Genomic DNA, 17,946 nt, shown 5'->3' with positions numbered 1-17,946 from the left:
TACCAGCAGGGTAACAACTAGGACAGAATACCTAAAGCCGATACAGGTATTAATTAAAAAAAAAACTACATTGACATTTTTGCCCTTCTTGTAACGCGCCCAGTGAAAGTCCTTGGACACGCCTATAAAAAAAAACGATTGCCTTCAACAGAGCACCAAATCTGACCGGTATCTGCTGATTGGATAATCCGTTCGACGCGTGCCTAAACCGTTTACTTTCCCACAGCCGCACGTGCTCGGAATTTTTGAAAAATAATATGCAGTCCTGGTATCCGTGTATCGCATCTGTATTCTGTGTGTGCGGAGGTTCATTCATGTAACTCGAGGAGTGTGTGTGTCTCACCATTGATGCATGTGCAGGGGTGACTCGGAGCAGTAGAACAGCTGACATGCGAGACCCTATTGCAGGAATGGGGCTCCTCTGTCTGCACACCTCCGGAGAATCATGTGAGCGCGTCCTGTTGTGGCTACTACAGGATGCATCAGTTCCACATCACCAGTGCTTTATATAGAGCACCCCTGGCGTTCACAGGCTCTGCATAATAAAAGAGCACCCGTGCGCTTTGATCATCTGACGTGCAAATCCTTCATTCGATTTTGAATCATTGATAGTCATTTCTTACTTCCTCTACAGGTAGCAAGAGACCAGAAAATAGATTTTAAAGTAAATCTGGTTTAGAAGCCCTGTAAAGGGGATCAGTGATAATGTTGCCTGTGCTAATAAGAGGTTAGAGAATGAACTGTAAAGCCTTGGTTACACACTGACATAATCACAGCTAAAACACAACTATTATGTTATAAAAATGTTTCTGTTTTAAATAATTTAATCTGCACATACCAGTCTCATTTTTAACAGGTGTTCAAGACATGGTAGTTCACACACCGCTCCTGCCCTCTTAGTAAAGCAAATGTTTCCATGCCTTCATTGCATTAGCATTTTCCCAATCCCTGGTGTGCAGAATTGTAGCTGCAGCACACAGACCGTGAGCACCACCTACTGGCCATAGGCAGCATTATTATTATTAATTTCTTAGCAAACACCCTTATCCAGGGAGACTTAAAATTGATACAAAGTATATCATTATAAAATATCACATTACAAGTTACGACATTACAAAATATCACATTACCGAATATCATAATATAGATAAGAGCAGTTATAAAAGTACAATAAGAACAAATTCGAGTAAGAGCATCATAAAGAATGCAGTAAATTACAAGAGTAAATTGAGTAAGAGCAGTATAAACTATAGTAAATATTTCCTTACATCAGTAAGAACAGGTAGTACGTATGATAATTGGATTAGAATTGTTTAAAAAAAGAGCAATTACAAAAACGTGAGTACAGTTATCTATAAGAGTAAAATCAAATACAAGATACAGTAAGTAGTTATAGTTTGGAGCAGTAGTTCAATGCGACAGGGTATGGAGCAGTTCAGTGCAAGTACAAGCTGATGCAAGAACTGGTACAACTGGGTGCTATATAGTCCAGTATGTTCGAGAGTTGTGAGGTTTACAGATGCGGTCTGAACAGATGTGTCTTGAGGAGGTGCCGGAAGATGGTCAGGGACTGAGCTGTCCTCATATCCCTGGATAGGTTGTTCCACCACTGAGGGGCAAGGCTGGAGAAGGAGCAGGCTCTGGAGGCAGGGGAGAGAGCAGAGCAGGGATACAGCTTGTTTACCACAGATGGAGGAGTTGAGGGGATGAGCGGAGGTGGAGGGAAACATGACTTCCATCCACCATGACCCAAAAAAACAAAAACTGTAGGTGAATGCAAGAAAACCTTTAGAAATTAGAATTGTCTAATTCCTCTAGAAAATAATGTGCTGAATGAAGCGAGGCAATCTTTTTTTTTTTTTTTTTTTTTTTTTTTTTTTTTAGTATGAGGGCTCAATCCTGTTTTGCTAATTGTAAACACAAATAATTTTGCTGGTGAAAAGTTCAATGCATACTGAATTTAAGAGACCATTCACGCAAGTAGCACTGATATATTCACTGGCTGGCACAACACTTAAACATGGCTCTTACAACTAAATTAACTTCATCTGCAACAAGTATTATGCCCCCACCTGTGCCCCTCACCCAAATTCTATGAAGCACAGACTATGGGACCTAATAAGAGCTGCACATGAAGTGATCTTATAATGTTGTGGCAGTTAAAGTAAAGTCTGGAGAAGTTCTATAGAAATCAATGGTCACACCGCATCTGCCATCTTAGTTAAGGAAGGACTTGCACAATATGAACAAATCTTAGTGGAAATAAAGTCACTCAAAAAAAAAAAAAAAACACCTTTAGAAATTCTCTAAAATAAAAAATGTACCTTTAAAAAAAAATTCAAAAACCACCCTGATCTGGCAACACTGCATCCTGTCCACTAAAACAGGATTCCTGGGAGTGGGTTAACTCCCTGCATTGGGTTTTACCTGTATGTGTACTTCACTTCATTGGGACAGAGTTGATTGTCCAATTGGTATACATTACCTGAAGGTAGTTTAATCTGTGGGCTCACAGATATGACTTCGAGTTGAAAATCATTATTGTTGGGTTGAGTTGGTTTGGGCTAGGCTGGGGTGGGTTGGCCTGGATTGGGTTTAACTAGGCTGGGTGGATTGGGCTGGTTTGGACTAGGTTGGGGTGGGCTGGGTCTGGGTTGGGTTGGGTTGAACTAGGCTGGTGTGGGGTGTGCCTGGCTGGATTGGACTAGACTGGGGTGGTCTGGGCTGGGTTGGGTTCGACTAGGCTTGATTGAGGTGGGCTGGGTTCAATCGAGTTGGGCTGGGTTGGACTAGATGGGTGGGCTGATGTGATCTGGGTTTGGTTGGGTTGCACTAGGCTGGGGTTTGGTGGTCTGGTGTGATCTGGGTTGGGTTGAGTTGGACTGGACTGGGGTGGACTGGATTGGGTTGGACTATGCTGGGTTGGACTAGGATGGGGTGGGCCTGGCTGGTTTGGACTAGGCTGGGGTGGTTTGGGTTGGATAAGACTGTGGTCAGCTGGGTTGGACTAGCCTGGATTGAGGTGGGCTGAGTTGGGTTGGGTTGGACTAGGCTGGAGTGGATTGGACTAGACAGGGAAGGGCTGGGTTGGGTTAGACTAGGCTGTGGTGGGATGGGCTGTGTTGGACTAGGCTGGGGTTGGATGTGCCTGGCTGGATTGGACTAGGCTGGGGTGGTCTGCTGTGTGTTGGGTTGGATAAGGCTGTGGTCGGCTGGGTTGGGTTGGACTAAGCTAGATTGAAGTTTGCTGGGTTGGATTGGGGTGGGCTGGTGTGATCTGGGTTTGGTTGGGTTGGATTAGGCTGGGGTGGGGTGGTCTGGTGTGATCTGGTTTGGGTTGAGTTGGACTAGGTTGGTGTGGACTGGATTGGATTTTGCTGGACTAAACTGGGTGGGACTAGGCTGGGGGGGCTGGGTTAGATTAGGTTGGAATAGGCTGTGAGGTGCCAATGTTAAAATGTTTTTTTATGTTTTAATATTTCCTGTGGTTCCTGTCCTACACTGATGCATCTACTGCAAATGAAGAAACATAAAGTGCAAAGTTTTTCCTGCTACAGCCTGCAGCAGAGGGAGGTTCTGGAAGTCATCTGTGAACGCTGCTGTAGTTTAGGGGAAACATGAAAAATCTGTCTGACTTTATTGAGTTTCTTTTTCGTACTGCTGTGTATTTCAGTGAAGAAAAACGGAATATATATTTTCTAGCTATACTGGTAACATCTTACAGCATACTCTCCGCATGGGTTTGTAAGCCTTACAGCCTACATAAATGCATAACAATGTAAAACTGCTCTAAGTGACTTACCGTTGCCTTTGATCAGTGACTAAACCGCGTACATCCTTATTGTACCAACAAGAGCAATGTTGCTGCAGTTTTAAGAGCTTCTCAACGGGAATCAAGAATTCCACCACTTGGGAATTCAGACAGTATAAACTTGAGGTATTCGAGAGGTTATTTATTTATTTGGTTTACTTATTTAAAATTTAGAGTTGTTTTGCAGCTTGTTCCATTAAAAATAAGGGAGACACAGCTTCTCCTCACAGCTTTGCAAGCAAGATAGAGAAAACGAGGGGGAGAGAGCGGAGACTTTTAACAAATACAGCTGCAGATTCAAAAAATAGGTTCCTGTCACACTTGGCAAAATGACATAAAGAATAGAATGGTTGGGTCCTAAAGAGAAAATGGACGCTGGCAGAATACCTTGTGAAGAACTAAACAGTAAAGGCAGACCCTGCGCAAACAAAGGCTTGGTGAACACAGCCCGAGGACCGACACAGACCAGCACACAAACTAGAAACCAGTGCGAGAGAGGCAAGTGGCACACAAGCAGCACATAAATATTTCATACTGACAACTGAATTGACATAAAATTTGTTTTCCAGATATTTAATTTTACAGTACTGTATTTTTTTTACACTGCAATATATTTGATCCTACATTATGGGTTTACTGGCCCAGAATGTAATGTTTGGATAAGAAATATTAAAAGGTCTTTCTTTTTATTTAATGTTTTTCACATTCTATCTTTAGCAAGGGTACCACTTTTCCAGTCGTGATGAAACGTGAAAACAAATTTCTTCACCACAATTTGTTAACCTGAGAATACTATCTGTCTACCTGTATGTAATACTTAAATTAACACTTCTCTAGAGAACTGCTTCTCCAATTGTGATGAAACATACGTTGTTGGGTGCATCATAATCTGGGGGTGTATGGAGTCTGTGTGTCTGTCACACTTTCATTAATAAAGCACAGCACTCTATCAGATGCAGTTCTAAGGCTGATCTGGGGTCAGTTCACAGTGGCTGTGTTCACATTCTTATCCAGGATCAATGCAGGTACAGAATCTCTGTGTACTTGCATTTGCCTGCAGGCCAGGTTGCAGATTTACTTTAAACACACACACACATATATATATATATAATTATTATTATTAAAAAGGAGTGCCTCAAGCTTACTTAAGAATTGAGTGCACGGCCGTAGAGTTTCCAACAGTAAATCTTTGTGCTTTTCTTGTTAACGATCCCCAGATCAGTTCTGAGGTGCGATCACTGCAGAAACGCCTTCCCAGTCTGTCAATGGACTTCTGTTTAAACTACAGAGGCTATAGGTACAGCGATGGGGATGCCTTGGGAGATTTGTTGCTTGTGATTAAGCAATGTAACAAACACATTTTATAAACCACCTTTATTATAATATAATTTGTTACACGCTTATTTGTCAGTGATCAAGAGATGACAGCGCTGCTTCTGAAACTGAAGATTCAATGCAAACTGAAAAGGAGCCACTAGGCTACCATCTCGATTATCACCAAAACTAGAAATCGTCATCTTGTAGTGCATTCATTTAGATTACATCAATATGTAATGCCATTTGGTTGAACAAAAATCTCAAACAAGTGAAGCAATTTTTACTGTGAAAAAATATTAAAATCCACCCACTTTTTAGTATTCTATGGTGATATTCAACTTAACATTTCAGTGTGTATATGTGACAAAAGTTTTGGCAGGTTCATTAACTTTCGTTACCAAATCCTAAAATAAATAATTGATCCATAATGTTGAAGTTTAATCTGCAGTAGAGACAGGGGTGAGGCTCATAGAGGAAGCACAGATACCAGCAAGCAACAACAATGGCAACTCACGAAAGACCTAGTGTAGAACTAGGAATGTTTATAAAAAAAAAAAAAACATAACATTAGAGTTGAATTTCAATGGGGTTTTAAAGACTTGGTCAGCACTTGTTTAATACACATTTTTTAATTTTTGAAAAAGAAATTAAAATCTTTTTTTTTTTTTTTTTTTAAATATAAAGGCCCCCCCCCGCCTTTGAAGAAAAAAAAGATCACCTCTTCCATTTCTCCTATTTGTCATATTTCTTGTGTGTACAGGCTTTTCCACTTTGTGTTGCTTTCACTTTCAGTCCGTAGAGCAAGGAATCCTGGATCCTACCCTGCAGCTTATACTGTGCAGGCCTAATCCTAAATGGCTAAGGTTCTCACCCTCTACACTCCCCCAGCGTGGCTGTTAAGAGCAGAGCAAAACATACAAAAAAAAAAAAAACCCACCACATCAAGCAGTCCAACGTTTTGGCTAAAGAAGTCTACTTGACTTAGTTTCTTTTAAGTTTCGCCTCAGTTTGTGACCGAGTGCATTCGATGTTAACTAAAGAGTTATTTGGTTGGAGTTTGGACAATAGTGATTCTGTAGACAATGAAATGGCAGGGGTAGATACAGTATCTGTCAGTAAAGATTCAGGAAACCACACAACACCTCTCACGTTTCAGTCTGGTTAGGAGTGTGTTCTCCTCAGTAGCAGCCCTGGTATATTAATGTGGAACTCAATACTAGAGCTTTCTATCTGGCACATAAAGCTTTGTCAGAACTCCCTTGTACCGTATTAAAGCAAATATAAGCACATGCTTTCCCCCTGCCGACTTGCTTCTGCCCCTTTCAGTTTGCAGAGGCACACCCACCACTGTGGTCAACTATCAGTATAGTTTAACAGTTCCATCCAGACATCACCGACCACAGGTCTCCGCTTCCTTATAATGTTAAAAGGTTGCAACAGCACATTGTAACCTAGAAATAAACAACCATTCCTTCCTATTCCGATCTCTTTATGAAGGAGGGTACGGATGTGGAGTGGAATTACAATGCCTGACCCGTCTGAACTCACTGATCGCAGTGTAACACTCAATGTATAAAAAAACTCTTACTTGAGAAATCATTTTTGTTATGCACTTATTTGTAGGCGCTATTACTTGTGTTTCACCTGGATTGGATCAGTAGTTTCTTATGTGGTTGGAAATTGATAAAAAAAAACAGACAATATAATGTTTCTGTTGTGACTGTGGCACAGCAGAAAAGGTAGCTTTGGCTGTGGTGAAGCGGGTCAGTGTTTTACATTTGCTCTAATCGGGGTTCATGTGATCATATTCGCCAAGTACAATACCTGCAGCAGAGGCAGTAGCAGCAAAGACTTACAAAGCACAGTGAAGGCGTGGGGCTGAGCGGATTGGTCACACTGCAATCAGCTTCTCAAATCCAGCTGCAGGTCTGAGTTCTCTTTAGCTCAGAACTATGGCACTATTGAGGGGGGTTGCACTGCTGTAGGCGAGGGGCTGTGTTATCTGAAGACCCCCACATTGATGGAGAGCGGGACCTCCGGTCTTCTGTTTTGTGTAGGAGGCTTCTTATCAGTGACAGCTTCGTCGCTGTGAAAGCGCACACCCTGCCCCTTGCTGGAGAGAGAAGGGACACACTCAATAAACTAGGTTACCACAGACCGGACTGTTTACTGCTCATTCCTGGTGTAACAATGGCTGCTTGTGAAGTGCTAACAATAACAGTGTGTGTGAGCAGAACATAGTGTGGTTGCAGTGCCATATACCAAGCATGGTCTGGCAATGGGTAACCAAGGAAAATCAGGGCTGACCATGTTAACAGCTCTAGATTTGTGAAAGAAACATACAACAAAGCGGAACAGGGTTTGAACAGGATACACTTTTTTTTTTTTTTTTTTTTTTTTTTTTTTTTTTTTGAGTGCCCAATTATTTTATTCCCGTTTTTCTCCCCAATTTAGAGCGTCCAATTGTGTCCAATATTCCCCACACAACTTAGGAGAACTGAAGGTTCAGTGGGCGTTCTCCGATCCCATGACCGGGTGTCGTGTGCTTTCGGCCTCTGGAGAAAAAGGCCAGCCCTGCAGGTGTCCGCCTGAGCTCATGGAGTGCCTGGCCGGTAGGGTCCGCTGTAGCGTGATGAGAAACAATCTCTGCTGGTCTTGCCCCCCTAACTAGCAGGAGCTACACAGCCAACCCCAGCAAAGACCAGCAATGGAAACCTGCACTCCTTGACTGTATGACTCACCCTACACAGCATGAAGCTGTGCTTTCACCAGGGGAGACACTTGGGGACCCTGAACAGGATTACCCTTGACTTATTTTTGCTTCATCAAAAGCTTGAAAACAAATGCAAGCAGTTGCTGTCAGTTTTGATAAGACGCTTTTGTTGCGGTTTGAGTGTTTGATGCAAACACACTGGGTAGCAAGGGTTAGGGTTAGGAGACACGACCACCAATGGATCAGCAAGGATCTGTACTGAATAGGTGTTGAACCGGAAGCTGTGGATTATTTGAACACAGATTCAACACACTGGGCAAGATGATGGCGACTACCAGGACTGGTACCACACTGAGAGTGAGGCAGGTTTGTGAGTGCAGAGGACTGGCACCACACTGACAGTTTGTGAGTGTGGAGGAGTGAGAGAGTGCAATTCCTGCAGCACCTTTTCTTTTTGTCCTCAGCCTCCCGTCTCAGCTTCTCTTTCTCAGCATCGTCTCTCTCCGTGCTGAAGTCTCGGTTGCTGTCAATCAAGAGGTTCTGACCGAAGAGAGGAGAAAGAAAGAAACACCTGCCATAACATTGTCAATAGTCTGGCTCGATTCCTTACACAGTGACAGACTGATTGTGCAGCGAGTATTTCTAGAGACTGTAGAACTAACATGAGCTCTTTAAAAATCACATAAGAGCCAGTGAGCTGATCTCCAGCCCTGGGGTTTGTTGAAGTAGGAGCTGCAGAGTTCTGCACACTGCACAAACATTAGATATACCTCAGTGTTTGAGTGTTTCAAGTTCGAGACACTACCTTTCACTTCAAATTCTTGCGTGACAATATTTAAAAAGTGTCATTAATTAACACTAAAACCCCCACGGTAGTCATTTTGACAGGTTTGGATTAAAAATGTGAACGCATCTGCGTACTGTCAATGCAATGTGGTTGTCCTTTGTTTTCTTTCATTATTTTCTTTCTTTTAAAACAAACAACCACATTGCATTGACAGTACACAAATTTGGTCACATTTTAAATCTCAATCCCGCTGTCTGTCAATGGTGACATCAACGGTGTTTACAGTCATTCTCAGTGGTTCTGTTGCTCTAATATTATTACTATTTTTCTCTAAATCATCCTTGACCTGGCTTTGACCTGCTTTGAGCTTGTCTGGAGAATCCTAAGTGCTGGGTACAGCCTTCCTCGTTTTATTTCGATCCTAAGACAATGTCATATCTGTCTATATCAAATGTAGCGCAGGAATGGAATGAGGAAGGTTTTTCAGTGCCTGGCACTTCGGATAATCCAGTCAAGCTCAAACCAGCTCTAAGAATTTGGAGAAAAATAATTAGCAACTCACTGGAGCAACAGAACCAAGAACCACTCAGAATAGTGATGGAAATGTAAAAAAGAAATGAAATGACATTTGAAGCTGCTGGCTGCGTGTAAGGTGTCCCCCAGCTTGAGTCTGTTGGATAAGCACTAAGCAGGCAGCCCTGCTCACCTTGATCCCGATCAAGTCTCCATCCCGCAGGTGAAAGGGCGCCCCCTGCAGGCTCTCGGGCTGCCGTTTTTTCTTCTTTTTCCTCGACACTTGCTGGCTCTAAAAAAAACATATAGAAAAATACACCATTACTAAGTTATAAAAATCAAAAAAAAAAAAACACCTACTGGGCTTAAAAAGCATAAAGCTAAATATATGCGAGACAATTCTGTAGCCAACAGGTACTTTAAAAGATTCACTTTTACCCAGAAACACTGATGAACATTCTGAACTCTGCTTAGTGTGTAATACAGACTGGGGCTGAATTTCAAAGCCTCTTCATAGATTAAATTACTCAATTTTTTTGAAACTGAGGTATATAAAAGTAAGTTTGGTTGTTCATTTCAGGTTATTCTTTCCACTCCAAAGGGTAAAAGCTTTTAAAACCAGCCCGTCTCCGATTTGAACGGACAGTGGCTGCAGCCTGGCTACCTGGTTCCTAGCACACTCACCCAGCTAGAGATGGGCATCCAGTGGCTTTTGTCTGGGCAGTACTTGGCGATGAGAGTCTTGTCGGGGGGCAGGGAGTAGTGGCTGGCAATGGCCTGGCGAAGGGCCTGGGAGCTGCTGTCTCTACTGGTGTCCCAGACCAGTTCCTCCGCTGGGTAGTACAGCCGCTCCCCAGGAACTCCCACCTGCAGGTACAGCAGCAGCTCCTGGAGCCTGGGAGTGCAGACAGGGCTTAACAGGAGGGCACTACCTGTCTGGCTCCTGGGGCCTAGGAAAAGACCTAGGCAGGGCTTAACACATGTCTACAATACATCCCTATAAGGAATGGAAGTCGGACTCCTGTTGTATAGCAGTTTCATACATTCCAGGTTTTACTCCAAGTGTTTATTAGCCACAGTGTGTAGGTAGCAAGCTCCGGTGTGTCTTATTAGACTCCTAGTAAAACCAGGAATGGATCAAACTGTGAGATCTCATGCACAGAGCAGTGCAGACACACCTTTACAAGAGCTCACTACACTTTAAAATATAGTGGGATCTATTCAAATGTTCACAACTATAAATGATTAAAAGGGGGCATTGTAAAAACCAACATCTAATTGTGCCTTATACAAACTATAAGAAACTTTTTCGGTTAGTGCCTTCTTCAGCACACCAGTGAGAGCAGCTGCAAAACGTTCAAGACTCACCCCAAGTTCTCCTCCTTCGCCAGGGCCTGGATGGCGATCTCAGTCCCGCTGCCCAGCTTTAAACTGCTGCAGAGAGAAATAGAGGGAGAGAGAAGAGAAAGCTGCAGTTTAAACCGAGATCATGTTTGTAATTTTGATTGGCGCTTCAGCAGACAGTGAGAATTGCACATTTTAAAAAGCAGTCTGGCTCCCAGAAGAGGACTATTGGAGATCTTTGCATGTGTGAACATTAGAGAATGCACCGCTCCGTTGCCATGGACATGCCTTCATTCCAGAATACATGAAAATGAAACGGAATGCAGGGGCATTGAAAAAACTAATCACTAGTGTCTTCAGCAGGTTGTTGTGTTGAGGTGAAAGCAGGGAATCAAACGAGTGGTGCGCTGGTCCAAAAGAGGACCAGCATTTAGACATGCAGACTTTAGAACAAGGATCATGCAGTGCAGAAGAAACAAAACAAAAAAAAAAACCTCTCCTGGCACACTAAGAGAACACAAACGTTTTTTTTATTATTACTTAACCGATGGTCCTCGTATGCAAACTGCCCTATTACTGTTATCTGAAGCCCTGAGTATTCAAGCAGAGATACTGTTGAAGTGCTGCAGACAGGACTGGTTGCTGGTCACCTACTTGATGTGCTGCTGGTTTCCTCTCAGGATCCTGCAGGGGCGCTTGCTCTCCAGCACCCAGACTCGCAGGAACCCTGGTGATGGGACCCACAGATCAGGGAGGCCGGGCAGCGTCAGGACCTGAGACACAGAGAGGGGGCGGGGCAGTGAACAAAAACTGCTGATACCAGGGGCTATTCTTACCCAACAACGTGCAGCTCAATCACCAGACTCAAACCTGCCCTACAGTGGAGGGGGTGAGGGAGGGAGCAGTTCAATCTCCATGCCTAAAGCCTACCCAGGAATGGAGGGCGCACCCTTTATCTCAGGTGGTGAGGGAGGGAGCAGTTCAGTCTGTGCCTCAAGCCTGTGCTTATCAGGGTAATTTGAAACCAGAGGCAAGCTTTTAGCTTTTCATTAGTAACCGAACCCAAAGGGTGCAGACATTTCAATTGGACCCCCCTACCTGTGTCTTCAGATCTTCCAGTGTGGCCTCCCCTGAGATCTCTACGCCTCCCACGTACTGCAAAGCTGCTTCTGAGGACTCTACAGAGACACACAGAGCAGTGATGAGGAGCAGAACTCTGCACTGCCACACACACAGGGGCTCCCTCAATCAGCACAGTCATACAGCAGAGAGACACAGAGCAGCGATGAGGACCAGAACTTCGCACTACCACACACCACACACACAGAGCCTCCCTCAATTAGCACACCGTCAAACAGCAACAAAACTCTGGATATTTGTTTTGTTTTGTTTTGCTCTAATTGAATTTTTTTATGTCACAATTCCTTTGTGCAACTTTATTATTTAAAACCTATAATGCCAATACTGTAGAGAGTTTCATCTGTACCTGTTGAGTCTGGCACTGTGAGGTCTCCCTCTCTCTCCCCATCACACCTGCAGTGGAGATGCTATGCTCACAGATCTGCTCAGTGATGTTATTTGGCTTTGTCTCGGTCTCTCTCTCTCACCCTGTGTCCCTCTTTCCCATCTCCCTCTCTCTCCCCCCTGTCTCACCTGCAGTGGAGATGCTGTGCTCATAGATCTGCTCAGTGATGTTACTTAGCTCTGTCTCTGACTCTCTCCCTGTTTCTCCATGCCTCTCTCCCCCACAGTCTGACCTGCAGTGGAGATGCTGTGCTCACAGATCTGCTCAGTAATGTTGTTCAGCTTTGTTTTGGTCTTTCTCCCCATCTCACCTGCAGTGGAGATGCTGTGCTCACAGATATGCTCAGTGATGTTGTTCAGCTTCGTCTCAGTCTCTCTCTCGACCTGTGTCCCTCTTTCCCCATCTCCCTCTCTCCCCCTGCCTCCTGTAGTGGAGATGCTGTGCTCACAGATCTGCTCAGTAATGTTGTTCAGCTTTGTCTCTGTCTCTCTCCCCGTCTCCCTCTTTCTCATCTCCCTCTTTCTCATTTCCTTCTCTCTCCCCATCTCACCTGCAGTGGAGATGCTGTGCACACAGATCTGCTCAGTGATGTTGTTCAGCTCTGTCTCTCTCTCCCCGTCTCTCCCTGTCTCCGAGTGAACTCCGTTTTTCAGAGACGCAAAGAGCCAGACTGGCAGCTTAAGGAAACCCTGCAAGAGAGAGAGAGTCAGATAGCAGGAGGGGAGGTGAAGTGAAGCTAGCCATGTGATCCTGTGTCTCAACACAAATTTGGCTAAACAGAATAAACAGAAATGTTCCTTGCTGATCTGAAACCTTAACATAGGCGTGGCCGTTTGTTACTCTGTCTGCTTACGAATGCCCATATTTGTCTCGCTCGACCTAGGTCAAAGTGTGTCGACCTACATCCTGAGGTGGGTCACTGCCGACCTGGGTTAGAACCAGGTATGCAGAACACAGGTCGGGACTCAGGTAGGAGTGCCAGTGTAAAAGGGGCTAATGTAATAGACCGCATATTAAATAATGTAATACACTGCACATGCTGTATAAAACTTGATGCAAAGTGAGGGTGTGGGAGTTCATGTGGTTGTGTTTGCTGTACCTTGGGGGGCAGTCGTCCCTCTGTCAGCACCAGGGTGTCTCCACTGCTGATCTGCAGCTCTGCCAGCGAGGCATCCTGTCAAGAAACACACAGCACACAGTCACCAACCCTGCGATACCCCGGACAGGCCGGTCTAGTGCATTAACCCACTGCACCACCGCACCCCCAGATTGGAACCCAGAACTCCAGAGAAAGGTAAAGGCTGGTCTAGTGCTTTAACCCTTTGCGGTCCTATGTCAAGACCAGGTGCGACATTATGATTTTCCCTTTCCTGTCCGACATCATCAAAAAGTCGCAAAAGCACAGGTCTCTAGTTGTTTTTTCTCCGGAAAAAGCAGAGAAAACCTTTCAATGGCCGAGTGAGACCGAATGAAGCTGGGAAAAAAAGGGGCGTATCTGTGCAATACAGATAGCCCCTGCACCACAGAGATAATATTATTATTATTATTATTATTATTATTATTATTATTATTATTATTATTATTATTATTATTAATAATAATAATAATAATCTTAATTTTTATATAGCGCGTTTCATAGCGGACCACCATCAAAGCGCTTTACAAAACACGAGACTAGGGTCTGAACTATGCATCAGTTGCAGAGTCACTTACAATAACGTCTCACCCGAAAGACGGAGCACAAAAGGAGGTTTAGTGACTTGCTCAGGGTCACACAATGAGTCAGCGGCTAGTTACAAGCCTGTTTCTTTAACCACTGGACCACACAGCCTCCACACAGATAACAGACAAATAAAGGCGATAGCTGCTTCCGCATCCAGCGCTCAAAGAATATCAGACATTTGTAGAGCTTTTTGAGATGTTAGAGTAATAAAATAATGACTTGGATCGCATTATTGAGGAGTTTAGTGATAAAACAAGTGATCAGGCGAGGATTTATCAGTATGCACGTTTACAAAGAAGTATGTGAAAAATACAGTGAACAAGGGGTGGGGCTTGGCTGGAGAGGCAGAACTGAGTGTCCTTTTCCCATGCACTGCCTTTTAAACCTGTTTTACTCTGAAAAAAAAATTAAACAGCGCGTGTAAAATAAAAACAGCATGTGTGTAAATAAATTGGACCTGACGCGCCTGACAAGCGCTGAACAAATTGACTGCAAAGGGTTAACCTTAACCCACTAGCACACCTAGCCCCCAAGATTGGAATCAAGGCATCCACAGAAAGGTGAAAGGCAGGAGAGGCTGATGAACTAGCCCACCTGGCCCCTTCTGCATTATTTTTAGCTTTACCCTTTACAACTCTAATAAACAAGGAAGGGGTCAGTAAACCCTTGATTATAATGGAACTGCAAGCTGTATCCTTTCAGATGTGACTATACACAGACTTTCCACTCACCTCCTCGCTCAGTGGGTCCCCTAGTTCATAGCACCAGTCCATTTTCCTTAAGTGCCAGCACTCTCCTGCATGAAGCAAACAGCATGATGTTAGGTTACTGACACTGACAGACAACACTCTCCAGCAAGATGCAGAGCTTTGGCTTGAACAGTTTGCAGCCATATACACCATCACACACACACACTGACACATACAGAAAGACAGATACACAGACATACCATTGACAAAGATACGGACAGACAATAGCTAAACACCTACCTTCTAGACCAGCGATTTCCAGCATCTGCTTCAGACACTGAATAGGAAAAGCAATCAATTGATCAGGTGGTTTGTGATGTTTTGTAATGGTTATCAACAGCCACTGCATTAATGTGCAACAGAAATTCCACTGAGCCAGCAAGAGCTAAATCTTGCTATAGATATCACTGATTTACTTTAGAGGAAATGGAAAACATGTATATAAGACTGCCACATTACACTTTAATGAAAATGCATGTTTACATTAACATGTGTATCTTGTCCAATTTGCAAGGAGCTTGGCAGTGCATAACATGCGTGATTTCTAGAATAATTTCCCTATATATGCCAGTCTCTGACCCTATGCCTGGTTCTCTGTTCCTCTGGTTCTCTGGCCTCCTCACCTCTCTCACGGTAGTGCTCTCCTCCACCACCATCTCCATCTCAGGACCATCCTGGGGGTTGGACCCCATGGTGTAGTACAGGAACAGCTGAAATACACAAGAGACAGGTGAGGAATTAAATTCCCTTCAACACGCGCACACACACACACACACACACACACACACACACACAATAGGGAACACTGATTCCACACAGCAGGCGAGATTTCCAGGGTCCAAACACACATGAAGAGTTAGGCGTTTTGTATTTGGCACAGTTCTTCTGGAAGTGCTGTGAGACTAGTTTTGAAGGTGGGTCACCAGTTGTTATAGGGGTCAAGAAGAGCTACTTCCTTGTAGTGACCCCTGGGCAACGTCTCTGACGGCAAAAAGCTCTTCAAATCGAAATTACCATGCAATGCTTAAGCAAAGCAATGTTGGGCTTGGATAGTACTTGGACGGGAGACCACATGGGAATACTTAGTGCTGGAGGCTGCATGTTAAGCTCATACGAATATATATAAGAACATAAGAAAGTTTACAAACGAGAGGAGGCCATTCGGCCCATCTTGCTCGTTTGGTTGTTAGCAGCTTATTGATCCCAAAATCTCATCAAGCAGCTTCTTGAAGGATCCCAGGGTGTCAGCTTCAACAACATTACAGGGGAGTTGATTCCAGACCCTCACAATTCTCTGTGTAAAAAAGTGCCTCCTATTTTCTGTTCTGAATGCCCCTTTGTCTAATCTCCATTTGTGACCCCTGGTCCTTGTTTCTTTTTTCAGGCTGAAAAAGTCCCTTGGGTCGACACTGTCAATACCTTTTAGAATTTTGAATGCTTGAATTAGGTCGCCACGTAGTCTTCTTTGTTCAAGACTGAACAGATTCAATTCTTTTAGCCTGTCTGCATATGACATGCCTTTTAAGCCCGGAATAATTCTGGTCGCTCTTCTTTGCACTCTTTCTAGAGCAGCAATATCCTTTTTATAACGAGGTGACCAGAACTGCACACAATATTCAAGATGAGGTCTTACTAGTGCATTGTACAGTTTTAACATTACTTCCCTTGATTTAAATTCAACACTTTTCACAATGTATCCGAGCATCTTGTTAGCCTTTTTTATAGCTTCCCCACATTGTCTAGATGAAGACATTTCTGAGTCAACAAAAACTCCTAGGTCTTTTTCCTTCTCCAATTTCTGTATCTCCCATATGATATTTATAATGTACATTTTTATTTCCTGCATGCAGTACCTTACACTTTTCTCTATTAAATGTCATTTGCCATGTGTCTGCCCAGTTCTGAATCTTGTCTAGATCATTTTGAATGACCTTTGCTGCTGCAACAGTGTTTGCCACTCCTCCTACTTTTGTGTCGTCTGCAAATTTAACAAGTTTGCTTATTATATCAGAATCTAAATCATTAATGTAGATTAGGAATAGCAGAGGACCTAATACTGATCCCTGTGGTACACCACTGGTTACCACACTCCATTCTGAGGTTTTTCCTCTAATAAGTACTTTCTGTTTTCTACATGTTAACCACTCCCTAATCCATGTACATGTGTTTCCTTGAATCACAACTGCGTTCAGTTTGAGAATTAATCTTTTGTGCGGGACTTTGTCAAAAGCTTTCTGGAAATCTAAATAAACCATGTCATATGCTTTGCAATTATCCATTATCAATGTTGCATCCTCAAAAAAATCAAGCAAGTTAGTTAGACACGATCTCCCTTTCCTAAAACCATGTTGACTGTCTCCCAGGACCCTGTTACCATATAGGTAATTTTCCATTTTGGATCTTATTATAGTTTCCATAAGTCTGCATATAATAGAAGTCAGGCTTACTGGTCTGTAGTTACCTGGTTCAGTTTTGTTTCCCTTTTTGTGGATCGGTATTACGTTTGCAATTTTCCAGTCTGTCGGTACCACCCCTGTGTCAAGAGACTGCTGCATGATCTTGGTTAGCGGTTTGTAAATTACTTCTTTCATTTCTTTGAGTACTATTGGGAGGATCTCATCCGGCCCAGGGGATTTGTTTATTTTAAGAGCTCCTAGTCCCTTTAACACTTCTGCCTCAGTTATGCTAAAGTTATTTAAAACTGGATAGGAACTGGATGACATGTGGGGCATGTTGTCAGTATCTTCCTTTGTAAAAACTTGTGAAAAGTAATCATTTAATATATTTGCTATTTTTTTTCTTCATCTACGATTTTGCCATTTGTATCTCTTAAACATTTAATCTCCTCTTTGAATGTTCGCTTGCTGTTGTAATATTGGAAAAACATTTTGGAATTGGTTTTAGCTCCCTTAGCAATGTTCATTTCTATTTCTCTCTTGGCCTTTCTAACTTCCTTTTTGACTTGCGTTTGCAGTTCTGTGTACTCTTTCTGCGTACTTTCTTTTTGGTCCTTTTTTAATGCTCTGTAAAGTGCCTTTTTTCGCTGAATATTTTTTTTAATTGATCTATTAAACCATTTTGGCAATTTAGTTTTACATTTAGATTTGTCTACTTTAGGGATGTAATTGTTTTGCGCCTCTATTACTACATTTTTGAAGAACAACCATCCGTCTTCTGTGGGTGTTTGCTCTATTTTACTCCAATCTACTTCTGTTAGTCTCTGTTTCATACCTTCATAGTTTGCTTTTCTAAAATTGTAAACCTTAGCTTTAGTCATTACTTTTGGGGCTTTAAAAAACAATTCAAATGAGACCATGTTGTGGTCTGAGTTTGCCAGTGGTTCTCTGACCTCTGTTTTAGTTATTCTATCTTCGTTATTTGAAAAGACTGAATAGAGGCTTGCCTCCCCTCTAGTCGGTGCCTTGACAAATTGTGTTAGGAAGCAGTCATTTGTCATTTCCACC

The 17,946-nt window shown here is 43.1% G+C and overlaps 1 protein-coding gene across 2 annotated transcripts in view; it reads right to left on the bottom strand.

Annotated features, from left to right (window-relative positions):
• Positions 1-5,170: 5,170 nt before the first annotated feature.
• usp40 (ubiquitin specific peptidase 40) overlaps positions 5,171-17,946 on the bottom strand; it is a 30,135-nt gene continuing 17,359 nt past the window's right edge. For both annotated transcript variants that reach the window (XM_041263584.1, XM_041263585.1), the window contains exons 20-31: positions 15,106-15,192; positions 14,723-14,759; positions 14,465-14,529; positions 13,110-13,184; positions 12,561-12,699; positions 11,584-11,663; positions 11,140-11,258; positions 10,510-10,575; positions 9,826-10,036; positions 9,335-9,433; positions 8,287-8,381; positions 5,171-7,241 (exon numbers count right to left, since the gene is read on the bottom strand). In XM_041263584.1, the coding sequence (XP_041119518.1) occupies positions 7,127-7,241; positions 8,287-8,381; positions 9,335-9,433; positions 9,826-10,036; positions 10,510-10,575; positions 11,140-11,258; positions 11,584-11,663; positions 12,561-12,699; positions 13,110-13,184; positions 14,465-14,529; positions 14,723-14,759; positions 15,106-15,192 (1,188 nt within the window). In that variant the 3' untranslated portion in view covers positions 5,171-7,126. The remainder of the gene's footprint in view (positions 7,242-8,286; positions 8,382-9,334; positions 9,434-9,825; positions 10,037-10,509; positions 10,576-11,139; positions 11,259-11,583; positions 11,664-12,560; positions 12,700-13,109; positions 13,185-14,464; positions 14,530-14,722; positions 14,760-15,105; positions 15,193-17,946) is intronic.

This window comes from Polyodon spathula, chromosome 11 (genome assembly GCF_017654505.1).
Source record: "Polyodon spathula isolate WHYD16114869_AA chromosome 11, ASM1765450v1, whole genome shotgun sequence".
In the NCBI taxonomy this organism is placed as follows: domain Eukaryota; kingdom Metazoa; phylum Chordata; class Actinopteri; order Acipenseriformes; family Polyodontidae; genus Polyodon; species Polyodon spathula.
This window is presented reverse-complemented; position numbering and strand designations above follow the sequence as displayed.